Below are 23,780 nucleotides of genomic sequence, written 5' to 3'. Positions count from 1 at the left end.
TAAATTCCCCTAAAAATTCAAAATTCATTCTTCACACGGCATTTCCATGGCGCAACGGTTGCTAATGAAAAGAGAGAGGGGGCACGCCTTCTTTTACCCCCACTGTGATACCCACGTAGAAAATCCCTCGCGTGCAACTGTCCTTGTCTCACCCCCAGCAAAACATACAGGATTTTAGAGAAAATCGTGTGTCAACTTGCACTGGAGTTCCCAACCTCCCGACGACGGTTTCGGTGCCGCATATTTCTCGGCCGTTTCGTATTGTACGAGACGAGTCGGCCACTCGCCACGGTCAACTTCCCTCGATTCACTTCAATTTGTTTATTTCACCCAATTTCCACGGCAAATTCATTATTTTTTTTACTCCCTTCCCATCCCACCCCCCCACCCACCCGTTCCCGCATCAACTCCATTTTTCTGTGCCAATCCGTTTGAGTCACATCAGTGGGGAAGGGAATCAGAGAACTAGGAGCAAAAAAATAAGTACAGAATAGATAAATTATCTCCCTACACATACACGTACCGCAATGGTGGACAAGTGGTGAGTCCATCGTCACTTTCTATCTTTTTCTATATATATTTTCGTCCCGGAGTTATTTCTCTTTTTATTCCTCACGGGAGAGGAGACGAGAGGAACAATTGGTGTACAGTGTGTGGTTTATTTGTGTGTAGAATGGATGTTTGATCGTTTGAAAAGAAATTCATCAATGATTGTTATCACGGTGACAGCGGATTCTCGTGAATCGTGAAAGGCCAATCATGTAAATAGAGAGTAAAGGAAGATAAAGTAATAATTACAACTGTCTCTCGTGTTGCCTTATAACCCACGCATTTCTGCGTGGAATTCACGGATGCCTCGCCCGAGGGAAGGATTTCTCCCACTTGAAATGTGAGTAAATTTGTGATAAGAAAATCATCAACGTGACACGTGAAATGTCAACTGTCCGTCGTCTAAATATTTGTTCACTATCATATTATTTTTTTTTTGTTGTCCAGTGATGGCAGCCGTGAATTCAATTCCTTTGGATTGGAAAATTGTCTAGTGGTAGTGCAGGAGAAACAGTGAAATTCAGTTTGGTTGAGTTGTTTGATGCCTTGGGTGGAGTTCATCTGTTACCGTTTTTGTCTTTTGACATGATTTTAGTTCAGTGGAATTCACTGCTCGAATTGTCAGCCTGTTCGTTGTGGGCCCTGTCGTAAATTCGGGGGGGTCGAGGGGGGCAGAAGGGGCACAGGAGATGGTGTAGTACACGATTGCAATGATAATGACAGTGGGCCTGGAGGATTGACTCATTGACAGTCATACCGCGTGTCAATCGTCTCGTTGGATACACGAATCGAATGACAAATCATGTGCCACCCTAAAACTAGTCTTTGAAGGCATATTTACTGGGTATGTAGAACCTCTTTGAGTTTTCTCGGTTCCTTGTCAGAGTTGTGAATCAGGCTGCGCGGTCAACAAACCTATGATTGCGGACAAACTCGTAGAATTGCCATGGCAATTGCTAAAAATAATGCACTCATGCTGGTGGAAAATTACTTCTGAAATTTCAAGTAATGGGTCTTGAATTTTTTAACAAATCGCTGTTTCACACGAAACGTTTGGTTTTTTCTTTTTTGGACAATATCAGTTGAGTTCTGGAATATTCAATGAAATTTGCTTTGACGAATTCGTGTCAATACGAAAAACATTGAAAAAATTGAAAATTTGTGCATCAAATTTACTGAACTTTTAATCCACTTGAAATTTTCGCAATTTATTTGACAATTCTCGATGTTACTGTCTTATTCGTGATAATCGATTCGAAATAACTGAATTGTTTTCAGTTTCCACTTTAAATGAGAACATCCATGAACTATTGAAATTGTCGATTGAAATATTTTAATCGTTGTATTTATAAACTAAAAGAGTGAATATTCAGCCTCGTAACATTGGTTGTTTGCAAATCAATAATTGAAATTACTCAACTTCGGGAATTCTTTTCTTTTTGACATCAAATCGATGTGGAATTAAGTTGTTACGATTCGAGGCAAATAGTTTTTATCATAGAAAAGGTATTGTTTATCACTAACTCACAGGAAAAGTAATAATTTTCAAAACTAGCAATTTAGCGATTATTGCAACTGCAAAGTTCAACAAATAATGTAATATCAAACTATTGGAAAACTTAGGGTCAAATGGGACTCAAATGAAAGTTCTGATGGTCGACTGGACAAGTAGAGAAGCATTTCACTGGAGAAAAAGTCCGAGTATCTGGATCTTGTTTAATGAATTAAAATCCCCACCATTAAAAATTCAAGTCCCAACTGTTGGTTGATTTTCAAAAAATTTCTAACAGTGAACCGACGCATTAACCATTTAATTTATTTCGAAAATAATTTTGCTCACAAATACAGTAGAACAAAAAATCATGTAACTTGATTTATCTTTTTTTTTCTTTCTTCACGGTAACTTGGCATCGCATGCTCCAGCATAATTACGCACTCTCGCATGTATACGATTTTTCCCATTTTATTTTTCCATTTTTTCCCATAATGATAGAGCGACCACCTCGGTAATTTACCAAGAAGAATAAATGAATGCAATTCTTTGTCGACAAAAAAACGTTGGAGTCACTTTGCAGCCGACAATTTGTCTTTATTCCATTCTCATTCACAAAATCAATGAAATCATTGAAATGCTTTTGAATACAGTGATACATCGATCAAGTGGAAAAAACAATGTCCAAGTGAGACAAGTTTTCCTTCAAGCGCGTGGTCTGACGTGATTACGTTCTTCCGCATTTAGCATCAAACCACACACGACTTGAGATCTCATCGATGATTCACGGCTATGGTGGTGAGAATTCATACACACTGCCTCCACACACTTAATCCAGTCCATGCAGTCGTGTGGATAGACTGGACAGATTATCAATGTTTTTTCATGTCTCTTTCGAACCGTTCAATTAGAACGTGATCAGAGGAGTCCAGCCATTCAATCCTTCTGACCTTTTTTTCCCTGTGAGTCACGTTGATGGAAAAAAATTAACTCACCAAACGGGATAGAAAAACGAAAATCATGCATTCAAGGTTACATATAATATGTTTTTCCCCATAATTTCATCCTGGAGTATATTTTAAAAAATTGATAAAACGGTGACTCCAGTCGACTTTACCCCATTTGACATCTGAGTACTCTGGCTTTTTTCCCAGACGAAAGGAATATCTACTTTTTTAATCGAACATCAGAGCTTTTATTAAACACCATTTATTATATTTATATTTATTCTTAACGTAATTACAAGATGTACGTGGCCAATGCCCAAAAGCCTTCAACCAATTAATTACACGCGATTGTTTTTAATATAAAATCGTGCCTGTACCATTAATTATCTAAACTTCACAAGTATAAATTTGAATCTCGATATTGAATCGTTCAAATATTATTTGAATCTCCAAAATACTAGAAAACTCTCGGATGCAGTTTGTTGAAGTAATTGAAAAACCCAGAATGAGCTTTGAAATAATTTCACAATTTAATGTATTTATTTACAACCAACGAACAATGAAAAACGATAACAACTCGAAGCAAACTGTCACCTGAATGACGCACACTCATGAGTATTTCAATTTTTTCTCGAGCAATTTACATTGACAAATTGCCGGATCTCAAAAGATTGAATCTCTAACGTCGTCTGTCGGAAGCTGTAAAGCTTCATGATGTCTTCAAAATTGTCCAAAAGTCCCAACTTTTAATTGACGAACATTTTTCTTATCGTCAAATTGTTCATCTGACTGCGGCAAAAAAAATCATCCTCCCAAGGTTACATATAATACGTTATCTGTCTCATTATTCCATCCTGGATTGTACATCATCTCACGCTGATTGCCAGAGCGTAGCGCACACTCGGAATAGATTGACGCGGATAAGTTTGCATAGAAGCCTTTCAAGAAGGTGCACCACCGTGGTGCAGCAGCAGCGCGGGGGGGGGGGGGGTCCAACGTTTCTGTGACGTCTCAATTCTTGCACACAGTGGAGACAGTGCAGCACCGAAGGGGTCAACGAGTTACCAGTCAGTCACTCGGTTCAACGACAGTTCCGCGTTGTCCGGCCAATTAACAACACATTACATCGCACTCCAGATAAGAAAAAAAAAAGGCCTTCATTCACCCAATGGTCGTATGAATTTTTACTTATGAATTGTTTTTGTTTTATGTACGTCTGAGGCGAGAAGATGTTAAATTGATGCCGCTCTAGTTTTTCGGATGGCAGCATTACTGCATCTCGGTCGCCCACTTGGGGTCCCTCCACCAGGGTATTTATAGCAACGGTCCACACTCGTTTCTGTCAATGTATTCCTATGATTACCCCCACCTCAGCAATGGGTATCATCCCAACGGTTGGAATAGGGGCAGGGAATTTGTCCCTCTGATGTGGCTCGGATCCAATTTACAATTTTTTTTACTTCATCTGTCCTATATTGATATGTGCGATCTATAATCTTAGTGTCAAGGGGAATCAGAATGAATCAGATCTGCTTGTGAATTCGGCGCTTATTATCTGAGCTAAATTTAGAATAATTAAATACAAGAAACAAAAGGAATATATGTTGATCCATAGAACACGGTTGCACGCGTTCGAGAGTGCCAGCCAAGCGCTCACCACCGAGCGAAACTGATCTACTAAATAATCAGGGCGCCGCAGGTTCATGCGTGAGGCAACTCCGACAATTTGTTTTTTTTTTTCATCTCAATAATTTTTTTTTTTCGTCTCTCTATCTCCTCTCCTGTCGTATTTGATATGATATATTGGTGATACGTTGAATGGGTAACGAGAATCTACACTGGATTTTATGGTTGCAGGAGAGAGGCACGGTGAGAGATAATCAACGAGGCTGAGAAGAGAGTCATTGAAAGACAAGGGGGAAACGACAATTAACGCAAGATGGATCATGGTCATCAGGGGGGCAGAAAGCAACTCGCTGTATCGCCGGAAGTTGCTATGGCAAATGAGGTCTTTGATCAATTCTGCAATGCCACAACACTCAAGTCCATACTTGGACACTTTCGACATCTTTGTGATCTACTTAATATGCGCTCCAATACTTTCCCTCAGTTTTATCCAAAATTTAAATCGAAATTGAGATCGTGGAAGGCACAGGCATTGTGGAAAAAATTTGATCAACGGGCCAATCACAAGTGTTATAATCGAGGAAAAGCATGCCCGAATACACGAGTGAGTAGACAATACAATTTTAATTAGAAACATTGTTTTAGGTCGATACAGTCCAATTATCATGGTGGTAAATCACCTTGTTCTCTTCGATAATTTATCTATTAGTATTTTTTTTTATTATAATTCATGAGATTTCGTCTGTAAAATGGCACTGTGACTTGAAAACTAAGATTTTCAGTTGTTATTGAACGGACTTAAAGGATAATTTTTATAAAATATCAAATTTTGAAAATTATTCGAAAATTCAAAACAACTATTACAGGTATCATCTTGGAACTCGGTCAAACATGGAGGCGGTAGATTCAATGGGTTCAGAGCATTTTTAACGAAATTATTACCGATAAACCTCTTTTTATGGATTCTCAGCGATTTTTTGGAAAACGGTTGCTAAGATTGGCGTAAAAAAATTTGATTTTTAGGGGTTATCGTGATTTCTTTTACTAGTTTTCTGGATTCTCGTGGAAGACGTTTTCCGGCGATAAAACGTTCCGAGACATAAAATGACCATAAAACTTAATATTTTTTCTATTCAGTTTTATCAACCGTTTCCCTTGAAGAGTCGCAAGAAAACTTTAAAAGAGAGAGATATCAGCGATAACTCCTTAAAACTCCAGCTGAATATTCGTTTACTATAAAATTTGAAAAAAAAAATCAAAAATACAGTAAATAATTATTCAATTTGAATTTATGCCATTAGATTCAAATCCTCCATTTGAAAACAAAGAAATTCAATTTCACAAATTTATTCATAATAAATGAATATGCAATAAAAACCGAGAATTAATTTCGAACGATTATAATACTTTTATACGGAAGCAGAAATACAAAAAAAAATATTAAAGCCAAGAGTATAAAAATAATGAAATCCCTTTCATTTTCTCTCTACAGGTGCTAATAATTGGTGGTGGTCCGTGCGGTTTACGTGCAGCCATCGAGGCTCAACTGCTCGGGGCTAAAGTCGTGGTCATCGAGAAGCGTGACAGAATGTCCAGAAACAATGTCCTCCACCTCTGGCCATTTGTCATTCAAGATCTTCGCGGTTTAGGGGCGAAAAAATTCTTTGGAAAATTCTGCGCCGGTTCCATTGATCACATAAGTATTCGTCAGCTTCAGTGCATCCTCTTGAAAGTCGCCCTAATTCTGGGTGTTGAATTTCACGAGGGTGTGAGTTTTGAATCCCTTGTGCCACCCCCAGAGGCACAGGAGGAGGGAAAAATCGGTTGGCGGACAAAAACAACACCATCGGATCATCCAGTATCACAATATGAATTCGACGTGCTAATAGGTGCTGATGGCAAAAGAAATACTCTAGAGGGTTTCAAACGCAAGGAATTTCGTGGTAAATTAGCAATAGCCATAACAGCTAATTTTATAAATAAACGTACAGAGGCGGAGGCACGAGTGGAGGAGATAAGTGGTGTTGCATTTATCTTCAATCAAAAATTTTTCAAGGAATTGTACCAAGATACAGGAATTGACCTTGAGAATATAGTGTACTATAAAGATGACACGCATTATTTTGTGATGACAGCTAAAAAGCACAGCCTGATAGACAAGGGCGTTATACTTCAAGATCACGCTGACACAGCTAAATTATTGGCTAAAGAGAATGTAGATCGCGATGCCTTGATGCTTTACGCAAGAGAGGCAGCTGATTTCTCCACTCAGTACCAAATGGTAGACATGGAGTTTGCTGTCAATCATTATGGCCAACCGGACGTTGCGATGTTTGATTTTACATCTATGTATGCTGCTGAGAATGCAAGTAGAGTGATAGAGAGACACGGACACAGACTACTCATGACTCTTGTTGGTGATAGTTTGCTTGAGCCATTTTGGCCAACGGGTTCGGGCTGTGCCAGGGGTTTTCTCAGCTCTCTGGACGCCTGTTGGGCCATTAAAAGCTGGAGTGCCCAGCACTCGCCCCTTGAGGTTCTCGCTGAGCGTGAATCCATCTACAGATTACTGGGACAAACAACCCCAGAGAACTTGAATCGTGATTACGCTGCTTACACTCTCGATCCTCATACCAGGTACCCCAACCTGAATCCCAGATCTGTTTCTACGGTGCAGGTAAGAGGGCTCCTGGAGACTGATGATCCTGAAAGCCTCAAACAGCCACCAGTACAGCCGAGTGTCGAACTGCCGAAAAAACGACGTCGTCGTGATACGCAAATTCATCCTGATACGCTACTCCACTGGCTCCAGAAACAGGTGGTACTTTATGACGCTGTGCAAATAACTGATATGACATCGTCATTCAAAGATGGACTGGCCATATGTGCAATCATTCATCGATATCGACCGGATTTGATTGATTTTTATTCGCTAAAATCCGAGGAAGTTGAGAAGAATAATCAACTGGCTTTTGATGTACTCGAGAAGGAGCTTGGTATTGCACCGGTGAGAGATTTCTGCATGTTTTGTTATTTTAAATTTCATTTTTATCTTTGTTATTTTTATTGGGTCATTTCGTTCATGTTATTCGTACCATTGTCACTTAATCACAGAGATCGGTCTGAATATTATTTTCGATTGTATTTGTATAAGAAGTACATTTTTTGCCCAGTCACCAATAATGTAAATACGTTTCATTCTGTGGTGAGGTAGTATTGAGATATTCACATTTTTTAAATACCTCATCGATGAGCAAAAGTTAATAATGAAAAACTATTATTTATCGCATTTGAAAATGCGCTTCAATATTTTAAGAAGGTTGACTTTTATATCATTGGCATAATTTTCTTAATAAACAATTTGAAGTGCCATATTACTAGAAATTTTAGCGTTAATGGACGTCCCGAATTTTGTTTTTCCAGTTTCCTGTTATCTATTTCTAGCATAATGAGAAATTAATTTGGTCTCATTATTTTTGACGAGAGAAATCAGAATTTTCGATTTTCTATTCATATAACCGTGAAAATAAATTTTGTGTCGTTATTAATCGATAGATTATTTGTTGTTCTTCATCTTCATTCCTCATTAGTATCATAATGGGTACATCACAAAGAAATCATAATAAAACATTCTTCATTAGCCATCGATATGGTAATGATCTATTAATAGTAGAAAATATTTTTGTGCCGATCTCTGCTTAATCACCCACTAACCATTGAAATGAAATTGAACGTAGATAATGAACGGTGAAGAAATGGCCCACTGCGATGTACCCGATAAACTACCTATGTTTTCCTACCTCACGCAATTGTACGAGGCCTTCCATGGTGAAATACCTCACATTAAGCATCCGAAATTGGTGAGTATTTTCCTTGACGCGGTCGATTGGATCCCTGAATGTAATTTATGTTTTTTCTCCTTTTTGGTTGTTTTATTATTTTCGAAATCAGGAGCCAGAGGCGGATGAGAGACCGTTGTATGATAAACAATTGGCACAACTCACGAGTGAACAGAAGGTTCACTTGATCGGGCGTTTGGCTAAACACGAGACAGCGGGTAGAGCAAGACACTCGCGATCATCGAGGCACAATAATGAGAATGTCCAGGCCATGGGGGATAAGAAGACTGATGGAAGCCTTGGGAGGAGATCCAGAAAGCGAAGGAGTAATGAAAAAATGGGAGCAAGTGTCGTAAGTATCTATTCATTTTACTGAACAGTAATGTGATTCTAAGTGGATTACGTCCTTGTTCAGTCCCCATGGAAGGAGAAGATTGTCCCCCGACTTTATCGAGGAATTTTTTTGGGTATGATGGCCTTCACCACTGGACTGGCTATCACAAGATTCCTGGGCCTCGCAATTGATTTTTAGAAGTACTCCCCTCAATTCAAAATCAAAATTATCATCTCCCTCTCCCCCCCCAAACAGTTAGTTATTTATTTACTCTCGGAATGTGCCCTTTTGATTAATTTATTTTGATAGAAATAAATTTAAGCATGCATCTTTTAATTGGATTATTTATATTTGGTAAAAATAAGGAGGAAAGGCAAAAACGACTCGAGGACATTGCGAACAATCGCATTGAAAGAATGAAGAGAAGACAATTTTTACGAAAAATGGCGACCCAGCAGTTTTATAAGAGTTTACAGATGCTACAGGCTAATGCTAAACGTGAAAAAGACGATGGCCCATTTGAAGATTATTCAATATATTTATATCGTCAAACAGCCGCTGATTTCAAGGATCGGGTTAAAGAATTAGAGCAGAAAATACTTTATCCAGTAAGATTTTTGTTGGAGAAAACGTGAGGTGTGAAAGCGTACAAATCAACCAATCAAAGCTTCATTAATTTTCGTTTTTTTTTTTGTGCAGAAAAATAAATTTCTGCTAACTCAGACAATTTTTTCTCAGCACGTCTAGTAAACTCATAATTCGTGTGTGAAAATTTTGATTATAGTTGGCCAGTTAGTTTGTAAACCTAACAACTAACACAATAATGCGTGGCTATTTATAACCCGACGAATTGGCGTTATTTTCATTTGACTAATTCCTTGAGTTATCTCCCATCGAGGATAATCGATTCTCAAATTAATTATCATGTGTTATTGCTTATTGGGTTGTATTCATGTTCTCCAGGATAGGGAGCCAAAAATGGCTCTGCAGTACAAGGGCAACATGGACGAGGATTTCTCGGGAAGGATAAAAAATATGGAGGACAAATTACGTGGGGCAACGCCTACGGACAAGAAACCGCGAGATCTTCTACGGGCGATTGGTGAGTTTATTGGAAATGTCCACTGATCGAAAAAAATTACTGCTATTGACAGTGAATGAGATACTTTCCTCTCCTTTTAAATGGTCATGATTCATTTTCGTATTAAATTCTATAGAGCAGCTCTATACCTTTTTTTCGACGTAATAAAAACAAAAAAAAATTATCAAAATCTAATGATAAAAGTAAAAACCTATTTTCTCTTCTTTCTTCAATTTGCTCACGAAGGAAAAATTGAAAAAACCGATTGGAACGTGAAGGAGATTGAGAAAAAAATTGAAGAGAATAAAATGAGTAGAGGAGCTCGGCAGGACCGAGAGCGTGTACCAAAGTGGAGCAGAGAGCAATTTCTAGCGCGTCAAATAAAAATGGAGAAGAAAGGAAAGGATCCAAACGAGCCAGAGAGTAAATACACGGAAATCGACAATACCCTGAAGTCTATGGACCGAAAGATCAAAGATGGAAATGTTCTCGGGCACAATAAAGTATCAGCAATGGCTGAACAATTTGCAAATAAGAATCAGGACAATGAACCCAAGGTCCAAAGATCAAATTCAAAAGCAGCAATCGTTCTGCCAACCCAAGGGGGTTCTGAAACATGCCATTTTTGTGATAAGAGGGTATATCTCATGGAAAGACTCACCACTGAGGGGAAATTCTTCCATCGCGGTTGCTTCCGGTGTGAATACTGTTCGACATCGCTTCGTATCGGCAATCACACATTCGATAGGGAGAAAAATGGTGGGCGGTTCTATTGTACTCAACACTTTGGTCTGCCTGGAACAATGAAGACTCGGTTGGATAAGAAAAAAGTGCCACTGCTCAACAAGGAGAACATACCAGACTCATCGGGGAAAATTAAAACAACCCCCGAAAAGGTAAACTACAGACAATGGCCCATACTAACTTTTCAATTTCATGCATCATTCATACGTGATGGTGAGGATGGTCATCAATATTTGAATTCTTCATCATTAAAAGGATTTATGACTTACGAAGATGAATGTTTATGTATATTCGGAAAAACTTAATAACAATATACTATAGTAAATTTTTCATAAAGTTTATAATTCAGTATCGAAGTGGTAAACGAATATTTTTGAATCTAAGAATCTTGTTTTTGCTAAATTTAAATGCAAAATCAGAAATAAAGTAGATCTTCCGATAGAATAAATAGAATTAGTAACAGAAATTAAGAATTGAAGACGAAAAATATCAACGAATTATTATTTAATCATATGACAATCCTCTAAAGACTGACATTAGGCTAAGCCAATTAACGTCTATCACAATTCACCATGAAATATAGCAACAATCAAAGAATCTCATTCTAAATTAAATCCTCAATTACAGAGTCAGACATTAAAGCCGCCATTGGACGGTGTAGCTGGTTTGGATCTACTGGATCGTGGTCAAACACCCGAGAGAATTGAATTTGAAAATCTCGCGGAAATGTCGGACGCCGAGGAGGCCCACAGTCAAATGGATGAGGATGAATGGACAGATCGGAATTTCGGTGCGTCAGCAGCAGAAATGGGCTCAAGCGATGATATATCTGACATGAGGTATTTGCTTAATCCGAGACTTAATATTTTGATTAAACAGAGACTTAGTAATAATTATCATGGAGTAAGAGTATTGAGAAGATTGTTGAAAAAATAACGTGAAAAACTCGTCCGAACAAAAACAGTGATTCAGATGATGATAATGAGATCTACGAGGAGGCCATTGATCAGCCACTGACGACCGAGGGCACCATTGAATTGGCTAAAAATTGGACCCTGAGGTATTCAACAAATCCCCATGGATCTGGTGCTAATTCAGACACTGGTAGCAACGAGTATGAGGACTCCAGTGACGATTACACTAGCGAGGGTAGGTAAAAAAAAAAACGTGTGCAAAACCCAGCGAAAGACGTAAGACGTTAAAGAGAAAAGACACATGTATATATATTCAGACAAATCCGTAATCCTGATGTAGACGACTTCAGACCTTGTTAAAAATTGCGTAGACGAAGAAAGTGGCACGGCAACCGAAGACGAGGATGAGGCGAGGGCCCGCGAGCTGAGAAAACAGGAGGTCTGGGTGAAGGTACCACCGAGGGAGTCCGATGACACTGAGACGGGATCCGAAACAGAGGTGAAGTTAACAACTGGGGAGACTTGTCAACCCTTGGATAATACGTCCAGTGATACAAAACATTGTGTAGAACCATTGCCGGGTAATGAGGTAGTTTTAGATGACGAGGATAAAGTACAGGTGATTCGTCAAATTGTTGATTATGTGGCTGTTGAGATCGTTGACGATGGGAGTAAGAGTTTGGTGATGGAGAAAGAGGGGGAGAATACGTGTAATGATATCAGTGGTGATGGTGGTAGTAGTAGTAATGTTCATAGCAATTGTAGTCGTAGTAATGAGGGCCTAGAGTTGATAAATTCAAGGGAATTTAATCATGAGGATGAGTGTGCCAGTCTTCCTGATCTTGCTGTTTCAGGGGATAAACAGATTTTTAATAAGCGTGATGATAATCTGCTTAAACCCAGTGATGATAATTTGCCGGATTTAATTACTTCCTCTCCGGGCGTTCAGAGGAGGCATTCGGGTACACCTCGTGAAAAATCACGTGAAAAAAGTGTGGCAAATGTAGAGAAACGAAAAGTTGAAATTGATCATAAAGTTGATGTCATTGAAAATAAAGAGAAACCTGCTCAGGATTCGTATGATATTCTGAAGCAAGAGTTGAGATTACGTAGGGAGAAAAAAAATACTGATCTTGCACATTTAAGACCATTGTCCAGAGAGACAGCGCGATCCAAAATGAACGAGTATTTTGAGTCGATGAGACAAGAGAAGTCAAAGAGTCCAGAGCAAAATTCCAGTCTGAGTAGATCTGAAAAATCAAAAAGCCCCGAGAGTTTCTCTCCTTTGCAACATGAGAAATTGACGAATTCTGGGCAAATATTAGCTTCGACAATCCCTGAGCCCTCAGACATAAGAGAGCCCATTTCTGCCCCAGTCTCTGATTACAAGCCTCATAATGAAGTTGAGCTGAAGGCTCACATCTCCAATAGAATAAATTCGAAAGATTTGTTGAAATATTTTCAATCAAGTTCCTTCGACTCCCTGGACAAGAAAGAAAAAACCATAACGACATTTCCGGAGAAAAAAAAATCGATCACTTCGGAGAATTTTAACGAAAAATCTGTTAAGACACGTGAAAAACATCTGCCCGACAAATGCGAACTGAAAAATGTAGAAATCCCTGTCCCTAGACCGCGAAAAATTGATCTATTCAAGAAGCAGAGTTTCTCGAGACCTCAGAAGTCTGAAATATTGAACAATTCCGAACCCGTTCAAAGAATCTCAGTGACTGAAAAGGAAATAATCCTTCCAAAGGAACGTATTTCCATTTCTGATGATGAATTACCCAAACGACCCGATAGAAAACGTGCCCCTCAGGAGACAAATAATCCCCCCAACAATTTACAAAAAGACATCGACTCAAATTCGGACAGTGCTCCCCGAAAATACGACTCGCACCGTTCAATATCTTCTCTAAAATTTGGTAAATCCGGCAAAAAATCACAGAAGAGCGATCAGGAGGCTCAGAAAAAAGAAAAATGCACAATCTCGTGACGAACACCTTCATTAGCCCGTTTATGCAGCCATAATATAAATGGAATGAGCCCGAATGAGTCTTCAACGATGTAAACGCACGTATAATTACCTACACCGATGATTTTCTCATAACGATAAAAATGTGTGAGATATTATTTAATAAAGTTTCAAAATATATTTCAAACAAAAAACCAAACAGGAAATTTCAGTCAATCTAAAAAATAAGAAAAACAGATGCTGGTGTCGAAATTATAAACGATACGGCGATATAGAGACGACACGAAGGTAAAGATTAAAATTTATCATATGAGAATGGTGTGTTTTGTGTTGATTAACCGAATTAACTGTGAAAATTTGAAAGGGTAAAAGAGTCTGAAATTAATTGTGCGTGAACCCCAAGTGCTTAAAATCTCACAAAAAACTTTTGGTTTTCGTTTTACGTTAATTATCCCAACAAAATGAAATATCTAATCCGGCAATTGGGTGTGACTTCGAATTTAAGTAATTACCTAATATCTCACCTGTTTATCGTTATTAGAAATTTATCGTTTCAATCACAAAAACACGTAACACGATACGGGTGTCTGTTTTCGCAATAATCGCCTGAACACAATCTGAAGTCGAGAGTTAAAATTCAATGAGTCTTTCAATGTCTTCATTAGATATGCTTTCATGTACTTCAATAGAATTTTTTTCTTCACGAAATAGTTATGTTTATCTCTCCACTACAAGATTCACAGCGTTTCAAAAAAAACATTCAATGATTAACATAAATTTCCCTCGCAGGTCGCCTCGGATGAGTCATCAAGTGAGGAGTGTCAGGAGAATTCGGCGACTGAAATCTCCACAGATTCCGAATTTGAGCATGACGGTACAACGCCAACGCAGCACGAGATACCTGAGATAACAATAAACGACTGTTTCGTGAGAAAAACTCGTGGTCAGTATGTTGAACCAAAGAAAGTGCAAGTGAAGAGCCGAATGATATCGCCAGTCAATGGAAACGTCAAGAACGAGGAGCCTAACAGTCCCATAAATAAAACAAACATGGAAAACCTGAGTAAAACTGTTATTCGGCCAACAACCCTGAGTCCAATGCCTCTGATAAATCCGAGAAAAGGGGACTACTTGTTGAATCGAACTCATTCCACTGAGGGTATTGCCTCCAAGCTCTCCCTGGAGCTCAAGAAGAAGTATTTGCTGGGTGGCTCAGTCCTTGGAGGGAGCGTCATGAAGTCAGGATCGACATCAAACGTCGATACAAAATTACGAAACTTCACAGACTCAATATCTCAACATCAGAAGCTCTTAAATCCTGCACCAGTTCCTAGTCCCACGATGCAAGCCTTTCTCCAGGGGACAAATAAATTGCACTCGACCTCCAACATTCCCCTCTCCCCCATCTCCACAAAACCAAAGCAATTAATTTCGTCCGTAGAGAAACCAAAAGACCCCGAACTACCGCCGACTCCGCTCCCTGATTTACTCAAGGAGACAAACATCATGAAGTCTAAGACAGATCCCAACATCCTTCGAACTCGAATCCTATCCTACTCCAAAAATCCTGAAGGCAAAATAGATGAAGCTAAAATAGAAGATGAAAAAGATAAGATTCTGGAGAAAATTCTCGACGATCTACAATCACCAGAAGTAAACGAGGAGAACGGAGATTGTCGTCCGAGAAGTCCCCTACATGAAACGTCTATTGTCGTCCCCCAAGTGGATTGGTCCAAAACAGCTAAAGATAAAAATGATGACAGCACTGATGACTCTGAAATGGATTCAGATTCATTATCTTCAAGTGAAACTGACGTTAACGAAGAGGACAAAAAAGAACTTATTCGAGGCAAACTGTCACCTCCGAGGCTGCAAATACACAGCACAGATGGAGACCTCCTCCTGGATGAGGAGATAGAGAGGTACAGAGAGCCCGAGGATGCAATGAACTTTGAGCCGGACTCAATCGAGTGCATCCTAAATGTCCGAGAAGAAGAGAAATCAGAACACAGTGACTCAATCAAGTCAGACCCCTGGGCAAGACCTCGAGAGGATGATAATAAAACTCCCACTGTTGAAATTGAGGCAATTAACAACAATTTAAAACGGTTAGACCTCACAGAGACGAATCAACAGGTCAGCAACTGCAGCAGTCCCAGTTCAGTTGCCTCGAGTATCTCGAAGCACGACGATTCCTTCGAAAATGATCTGACAACAGCGGCCTTAACCGAAACTGAATTTTCAGAGTGGGCTAGGGACGGTGATGGCCTTGTTTCAGCTGATCTGAAGGACACAGAATTCGACATGAGTTTAGCATCGAAAAAGCCGAAATATAAATTCAATTATGAAGGAACTGCGAGGATCGCTAAAGAGGAGGATCTCACTGACATCGAGCAGTGGTCGGAGAATTATTCTAAAAAGATCGAGAGAGCCTTCAACTTTCCCTGCAATGATACGTCGAAGCTCCTCGCTAACGGCGAAGACATCGATTACATGGATACCGATAATGAGTCGTTGTTAGATAGTCTCAGAGATACAGCAAACATTCCAGTGACGAAAAATCGTGGATACGTGGAATTCGTTAACGTCTCAGACATCCCGAGAGACGAACTAAATCAAAAACTGAATGATGCACCGATCGCCAGGGCTGAGGTTGAACCAGAATCAATATCAGATGACGAAAAATACCAGTACAATAAATACGATAACGTTATTGAGATCAATCCAGTGACGATGGATGACATCAAAGACAGACTGACGAGTACGAAATCAGTGGATAACACCCCGAGGGAGCCTGTCATCGAGGCTGTAAATCGAGAAATGATTCAGTCAATGGATGAAGACAGTCTCCTTGTGATTGAGCAAACAGAGGACACCACGACGAGTGAACTGACGACAATAAAAGCTAGTCCAGTCTGTCCCCTACCACCAATGCAACCTGAAATGAAAGTAGAACCGTCCAAGTCTGATACAACAGATATAAATCATCCAGATTATCTGGAATACGTCAAACGTCTGCAGTCACGAATCGCTGAGTTCTCAAATGTGAAAGACTCCATCGACGTCAGAAAATCTAAACGTAAGAACTCCAAGAACGCACTGCCAGATCGTTCAGCTGAGATGATTGCCGAGGAAATAAAGAATCAAGAGTCATTAAATACAAGTTATAACTCGCCAGCTACCTCCAGAAAACTCGAAGAGTTAACTCGTGAACGATCGAAGCAGAAGAATCTCATTCAGGATCTTCTGATGGATAAAATCGAGGCGCATAAGCAGAAATCAGCTGAGAAGAAGGCGAAAAGAGCAGCGAGAACAGCTTCCTGCAATTCAGGTATTCAACTATTCCCAGCAAAATGCAGTACTCCTCCTGCAGTGCCTGGTGCACATTTTCCACTTGCCACGCCAATTCGCACATTTGCCGAAGCTAAAAAGTCCCTCGATGCACCAGCCTCAGTAGAGACTAAACAATTTAGTGAGATTAAAACACTGCCAAGTATTGAGGTGAGAAATGATCCTTTCAAGACACCAGTAGCACCACCGAGACTGAAGCACGAGGAGGCAAGGAGAACTGCTGAAAAAGCTAAACAGGAGGCGAGGGCGAGGGCGAGATTGAAGAGTGACGAGGATTTGGGTCTCAGTCCTGAGGATAAGATTAAACTTTTGAGAATGAAAGTCCCGAGGAGGCAGTTGTCCATGGAGGATCGTCCAAGGACTGCGGAGGAGACAACGCCAGAAGCCAAAACACGTCACTATAGTTTTACGTTTCATAAAACTGGGGGAAAACTTCAGCCTAGCAAGAGCACGGATAATATGAAGGCTTTTGCGAAGAAAATGACACTCGATTTGGTGCCTGCATCTAGTGCTAAGTCCATGGATGAACTTGCTCATGCTAAGAGGGTGGAGGTCAAGCCTGACAATGATAATGTCGTGATGAGGCGGGATAAGAAGAAGCCCAAGGATCCTGAGAGGAGGAAGAGCATCATTCAGGCTGTCTCGGATTTCTTCAAAAAAAAGGAAGCCAGTCCTTCACCCACTAGCCACAAGGACAAGGGTTCTGTGTTCAGGCTGACTTCCAAGGCAAAAGATAAAGCTAAGGTAAGGTGGTTTGATTATCATGAGGGCGTTCTTTGGTTTCTAATTGTTCTTAAACTGTTGCAGTTGTATAGGTCTTACTCGGAAGGGTTCGATGTAAGCAATCACTGATTAAGTCTTGAGATTTTGCTCTTCGCATTATTTTTATTTTAGTTCTTTTTTGCAAAGTAGATTGAACGGATTATAGGATTAATTTTACGAGCACTGATTTAAGTAATGTTCTTTGTTGTTCATCATTGTGTCAGGATATATATTCTTTCAGTGACGATGACATTTTGCCACGTTCGAAGGAAATTCTTTCAATTTCTAATTGTTAATTTCGGAATACATTAGTGTAGATGAGATTATTTTTGCTGTGAATTTCTGAGAGTAAATCAATCCAAAACTAATTCAAGACCTTATTTTACAGTTATTTTCAAGGAGATCAGATTTATTTACAAACATTCATTGAAATTCTTTTATTCAAGAAAATTTATTGTATCAAGAATATTTGTAAAATAGTCTATAAAGTTTTTGGAATAATTTTCTCCATAGCCTCTGAATTTACTCCCAACGACAAAATTTTATTCCGAATATTCTTTCAGCTCGATAAACTCGATCGAAAATCCGACACAAGACCGAAAAGTGCCTGCGAAGGAATGCTGATCGAGCATTACATGCTCGAGGCGTCACCTCCTGTACCGCCTCCACCACGCAACTACTCCTTGTCCGCAACTCACATTTCGGACGACAGTTTATCAGACGAGGATTCAAAAACTGCAGCTTTGACGTCTCAGATGCAGAGGAACACCCTGGTAGATGGATCCTGCAGCAGTATTTCCCGTAGAGTAAAGAATTCAAAGAAATTAGTAAGACAGAAGAGATTGAGAATGGCACAAGAGATTCAGAGAAAGCTGGAGGAGACTGAGGTGAAGCAGAGAGATCTGGAGAGTCGAGGAGTCATCGTTGAGAAAGCATTGAACGGGGAAGGAGGTAATTAAAATAATTAATGAAGATCCGACAAAAATAGAGGGGAAAAGAGGACCGATCAATATTGATAACAGGTCCACTGATTTTATTTCACCTAATCATTTCCTTCGTGATTTGTTCAAAATGTTTGTCTCAGTTTTCTATACATTCATATTTTTACTTAATTTATCATTAATCAGTAGCTGATGATTGAGAAAGGTTGAATCTATATTGTACTGAACGTAGAAGATATTTTGATATTCTTGATAAGCAAAAATTCCATTCATTTTCAAAGGGACAGATTTATCTGGTAAATTAATGTTTTTTATGCGAGTGCTGATTTTCCTCATTCTGCGTAAAGTATTTTTAAACCCCACCATGGAATTTCCAGAATGTTCCGGTCGAGAGGAGACCGATCTCCTCCGTGAATTCTTCGACCTAATGAGAGAGCGCACAGAATTACGAAGATACGAGAAAGAACTGTTGGTTCGTGCCCAAGAGGTGCAGCTGGAAGATCGTCACGAAAGATTGGAGCAAGAATTACGAGAGAGATTGGCTGATGATGGTGAGTTTTCTATATTTTTCAAATTTCTCTTTCCCATCTACGTCTCATTTTGTCACACAACTGTTATTTCAAAGTCTAAAGCAAATTTTAATTAGTCACTGTTGTATTGCAGATAAGAATAAAACTAATGACGACGTGAAGAAAGAGGGAGAAATATTGACCGAAATGTTGGAAATTGTGGCAAAACGTGACTCCCTTATAGCCCTGCTGGAGGACGAACGACAAAGGTGGCGTAGACCCTCGTGCCCAACAATCATTGCACCTTATAGCACAGCAACACAAATCACTAACACCTTTACACCGTTATCCATTCTTACTTCACCATTTTTCGCTTTGCTCGGTATTTTAGTTGCATTCACTGTGTTCATTCATCTCGTAGATCATTTCGTTTCCTCTTTCAAGTGACTCAACTCTCTCTTCTTGGTGACAGGCACACACAATTCACGACTATCCGCATGTATTCCAATTTTTATTATTATTTTTTTTCATTTGTGATTATTTTTATAATGAAAGTAGACGATCTGTGTGAATTATTATTCTGAAAAGCCATGCATGTTTATTGATGCATGACAAAAATTTTTGTGAGATCATGGCTAATTGTTGTTTTTTGTATAATTTATACCAAATTTTGGCAGTGATGCGATGAAATTTATTCCTGTGATGAAAATTGTTGAATTGTATTTTGAGATTCTTTAATATAAACATATTGTAGCATTTATTAAGCATATACATATCAAAGATACATACCCTTGAATATGAAATTATTTTGTTACGGGCAAAGAGGAATTGTACGGCACGGCTTCGCTTTGTAATGCGAGAACGTCATGCACTTGAGTGAAATATTTAAACTGGGAATGGTAAGACTAATTTTTGAAAAATGTTGATAATGTTTTTTTTAACGAGAGGCTCACCTGGTTAGAAAAATCTCAGTGGAAGAATAATTGAGGAATGATTTGATAGGTCAAAATTGTTTTGAGAAAAAAATTCCTAGTTGTGAATTTTTATTATAATTTTTGGACTGGACTCATCAATCATCAATTTTTATTCTGTAATTGTGGAAAATAGGGGGGGGGGGCAGACAAATTTTCAGAGGTATTGGCCATCGTAAAGTTCGATTTTTAGATGACAAAAAATCTTTAGTTCAATTCTGTATAAAAATTAGTGGTAATTTTTTTCTGCGGTGAGCCTCCTCTTAATGCACAGAGAGAAAGAGAGAGTGAGAGATACTGCATTGTGATAATAAAATATGAGTTAATAATCATTGAGAGTGGAGTGATTATCCCAGCACAGTATTTTTGATTTAATGACATTAAAGAAATTAATAACAAGAGGATAAAACATTTGATTACAGGTATAAAGACGAGGACAAGGAACTCGAGGCTCAAATGTTATCGAAGGGCCTAAGGTTAACACCAATCAAGAAGGAGGACACCAAGTATTCGGTTTAGCTAGCTAATCGTGATTATTTTAACGGATAATTAACTAATCGGAATTTTCCTTCCGCGAAATGAAGGAATTATTAGAAGAATTACAGAGATTGTATTCAAACAAATAATCGGTAGTGGAATTGAGGTGTGTACGGACCAACAGAGTATTTTAGAGATTGACCTGAAACATTCGTCTCTGGAGCGTGTGAACATTTTGATTTTTTTTTTAATTGATTGGACAGCAGAGACATGCTATCAAAGATAAACTGGCTGTAGAGACGTGCAGTAACAAGAAGAGAATATTTTTCAATGATTTATACGATGAAATGGTGGGGGGAAATGGAAGAAAAAAGCGTGATATTGTAAATTTTATAAGCGCGAGAATATATTTTTCACCACGAGAAATAAAAAGAAATTTTGAAGAGACTGGAATAATTATTTTGGAATGAAGCAGTTTAAAAAAAAACGGTATTGACGAGTGATGTCTTAATATAAAATAATTTTTAATAGATGTACAACCTAATCCGTTGTTTAAGGTTCACTGAATGCCGCTCAAAACCACGTGAGAGAGGGGGGAATTTTAAACATCGAATTGAGATAATGAAATTGAAGAATTTACTGATAATGATTAATTTCTAAATTAGCTTAACGAGATTGAAATCAAGCTTTCTGCATCTACCATCGGTCTATTACGAGGGTAATCAATGTGCCTAAACCAATCTGGAATTGATCACTGTCCATTCACGTGCAAATGCAAAAAAAAAAAATTATTAATGCATTTTAAAGCATTCAAATGGAGCTTTTATCTGTCCGACGAAGTTGAAGAATCTGTTTCAAAATATTGATCCAACTAATAGCAGTTGACTCAAACCTAGTCCTCTGAACAAGCATCGATATGCTTCTGCAAGAGCTCACCGCAAAGCCAAAGTTGTAAGAAGAAAAATATGAAAAAGACGGGGGAAAAACAAATTACGTGCATTGGGCTCTTGTTGACAATTCACTTATTTAAGTCACACGGTAATTGACAAATTAGTTTGTATAATTGTGTAAATACATGTAGGACTTATTAAACCAATGTAACTGTATATGGAGTTGTTTTTCTGTATTAAAAACAAATGTGCTCACCCCCGATATGTCGCTTCAATATTTTGCAGTGCTCCAACCCCCATCATTTTCGTATTTAATGAATAAATAGTTTAACTGTTACCGAATCATTTGTTGTTAATGGTTTTTCCTGATAACTCCGTACATCGAGTATGGAATTATATCCACACAATTTCTCAAAGCAAAATTAAATTTCATTGTCTCGTACCAAGTCTGCAGAATGAAAAAAATATTATGTAATATTATGTAAATATTGACGGGGTTTTTAAATTGATTTTCACACAATTTAATTGAAAAATTAAATCTTTATGATTCGTTGAATTTATAGTATGGGAATCTTTAATATAAAAAATAATACATTAACTCGTTGTTCGAGAAAAGGCACCTGGAAATTTTTTCCCTTCTTTTAGGGCAACTCAAAAAGATTTTAGAGAAATTTTAAAACGAGGATGATGGTGTAAAAATAGAATATACATCTACAATTGAAGATTTCGACGATTTGAAACTGGCGACGATAGCAGCGGATAAGTGGGATTTCGGTACTCCCCTGGAACCGTCTCTACAACCTTCTGCAACCTCTGCAACTGTTCTTAAATAAACAATGAAATCACCACTTCAGATTTAACTGAGTTTTATTAATAACTTTAGCGTTTCTTGTAGAATAAAAAAATTGAATTAATATTTTCAATTTCGAATTATTCTAAAATTCCCACCTTTGCGCGATCGGTAACCCGAGTTTCTACTTTATATTTGGCTGGTCCCCGTCAGATGATAAAGTCGTGATTTCTTTGTTTGTTTAGGAACAGTTGATATACAATAAATCGAAAAACCCAGCCAGTCGCATGGGAGAATTCTAATTATGAAAGTGTAACGAATTTATCATTAGAAGAGACTTCTAATAAGTATTCATTTTCAGTATTCATTTTGAGAATTAATTTTTTCCAAATGTGTCGGGTAAATCCATCCTGAATGCTTAGTCGTTTATTTACAAATCAATGAGAAACTAGCAAAATATATTAAGCTGATTAGGAACTTCTGAATTGAGTACAAATGATAGAATTTGTTCATTTAGCGAAAAGCAACCATCTCTGTTGGCTATTTACCTGCGAATGGTTTCTTGGTTTATTTGTCAGATGGCAGTAGAGGTACCTTTCAGTGACGGAAATTGTTTGTAAACAATATTCAAAGCAGTTTATTTTATTCTCGAGTAATATCAGGACCTAGAAAATGTGATTTGAAAATTGGGCTATTTATCGGAGACTTTTTAAGAGATTATTTTAAATTATGATTAAGGGATATAGTGGGGTTACTTGGGTCCGGAAAGTGAAATTCGATGGTATGTTGATTTTTTACCAATGTTGGCAAAGAGTTGACACAACCGCAGGAACATGACAATTCTCTTCATTAAATCGTCAATAATTTTGATCAATTTTGGAGAATCTCTTTCCAAACGCAAAATGTACTTTTTTTTAAATGTCCCATTGGAAAAATAGTTATTCGGTTTTGGTTTCAACTATCTTTATTAACCAATTTAATATTCACCATTTCGTTAAAATATTCTTAAAGGACTTCCATAGTATTTTGCATCCATTCTAATTCACTAATGACGACACATAATTAATTGTTATTGACAGAAAAAAATTATACAGACAAAAAAATTCAAAATCATGTCAAAGGATATTTACAGAAAAAAAATCTAATTGGACATTAAGAAAAATCTATGGAAACCCCTCAGACTAAACTTACCAAAAATTGTGGAAAAAGTCCAAAAGTTTTTTCACAAAAAATTTTCAAAAATGTTCACCACTAAATTTTTCCCTGCTACTTTCACGCGTGTTAACGAATACAACAATCACAAACGTTATTAATCAACTCCTGTCCTTTTACAGACCAGCGAAAGTCGTAAAAAGCTACAAAACTCACAATTATCCCAAATTTCACGTCGAAGTACGAGCGCACCTGAATCCAAGATTTCCAGCAGATGTGTCCGGAGTATTCTGGCTCCTAGCAGCACATCTGTACCTGAAGCAATAACTCTCATGGCAGAGGTAGGATCCTCCCTTCTTCACCTTGTCACTACCTGAGTTAGGTCCAACCTGTTGACCATCAATAATTACCTCTCGACCACCATCAAACGATTATG

At 38.3% G+C, this 23,780-nt stretch overlaps 2 protein-coding genes across 23 annotated transcripts in view; one reads left to right on the top strand and one right to left on the bottom strand.

Moving 5' to 3' along the window:
* The first annotated feature begins 164 nt into the window (after positions 1-164).
* On the top strand, positions 165-21,618 carry LOC135167244 (F-actin-monooxygenase Mical). Of its 11 annotated transcripts, XM_064130246.1 has the most exons (18): positions 1,224-1,393; positions 4,846-5,218; positions 6,107-7,621; positions 8,352-8,474; positions 8,566-8,805; positions 9,153-9,395; positions 9,751-9,889; positions 10,115-10,764; positions 11,240-11,451; positions 11,577-11,761; positions 11,898-12,025; positions 14,291-17,596; positions 17,660-17,689; positions 18,178-18,565; positions 18,933-19,106; positions 19,219-19,333; positions 19,888-19,963; positions 20,458-21,618. In XM_064130246.1, exons 2-17 carry the CDS (start codon positions 4,928-4,930, stop codon positions 19,916-19,918), a joined length of 7,770 nt encoding a protein of 2,589 aa, XP_063986316.1. In that variant the 5' UTR covers positions 1,224-1,393; positions 4,846-4,927; the 3' UTR covers positions 19,919-19,963; positions 20,458-21,618. The 11 variants fall into 11 exon arrangements, with proteins under 11 accessions (XP_063986310.1, XP_063986309.1, XP_063986316.1 ...); XM_064130245.1 differs by lacking the exon at positions 19,888-19,963 and having other exon boundaries at positions 1,225-1,393; XM_064130240.1 differs by lacking the exons at positions 1,224-1,393; positions 19,888-19,963; positions 20,458-21,618 and adding an exon at positions 165-541 and having other exon boundaries at positions 19,219-19,822.
* The window catches only part of LOC135167255 (formylglycine-generating enzyme), a 13,335-nt gene continuing 11,072 nt past the window's right edge, over positions 21,518-23,780 (bottom strand). For 10 of the 12 annotated variants that reach the window (XM_064130273.1, XM_064130264.1, XM_064130274.1 and 7 more), the window contains one exon: positions 21,518-23,733. In XM_064130273.1, the coding sequence (XP_063986343.1) occupies positions 23,575-23,733 (159 nt within the window). In that variant the 3' untranslated portion in view covers positions 21,518-23,574. The remainder of the gene's footprint in view (positions 23,734-23,780) is intronic. The other 2 variants (XR_010299823.1, XR_010299824.1) reach the window with 2 other exon arrangements.

This window comes from Diachasmimorpha longicaudata, chromosome 11 (genome assembly GCF_034640455.1).
Source record: "Diachasmimorpha longicaudata isolate KC_UGA_2023 chromosome 11, iyDiaLong2, whole genome shotgun sequence".
Taxonomy (NCBI): domain Eukaryota; kingdom Metazoa; phylum Arthropoda; class Insecta; order Hymenoptera; family Braconidae; genus Diachasmimorpha; species Diachasmimorpha longicaudata.
Note: the sequence above shows the minus strand (reverse complement) of the source record. Positions and strands in the feature narration are given on the sequence as shown.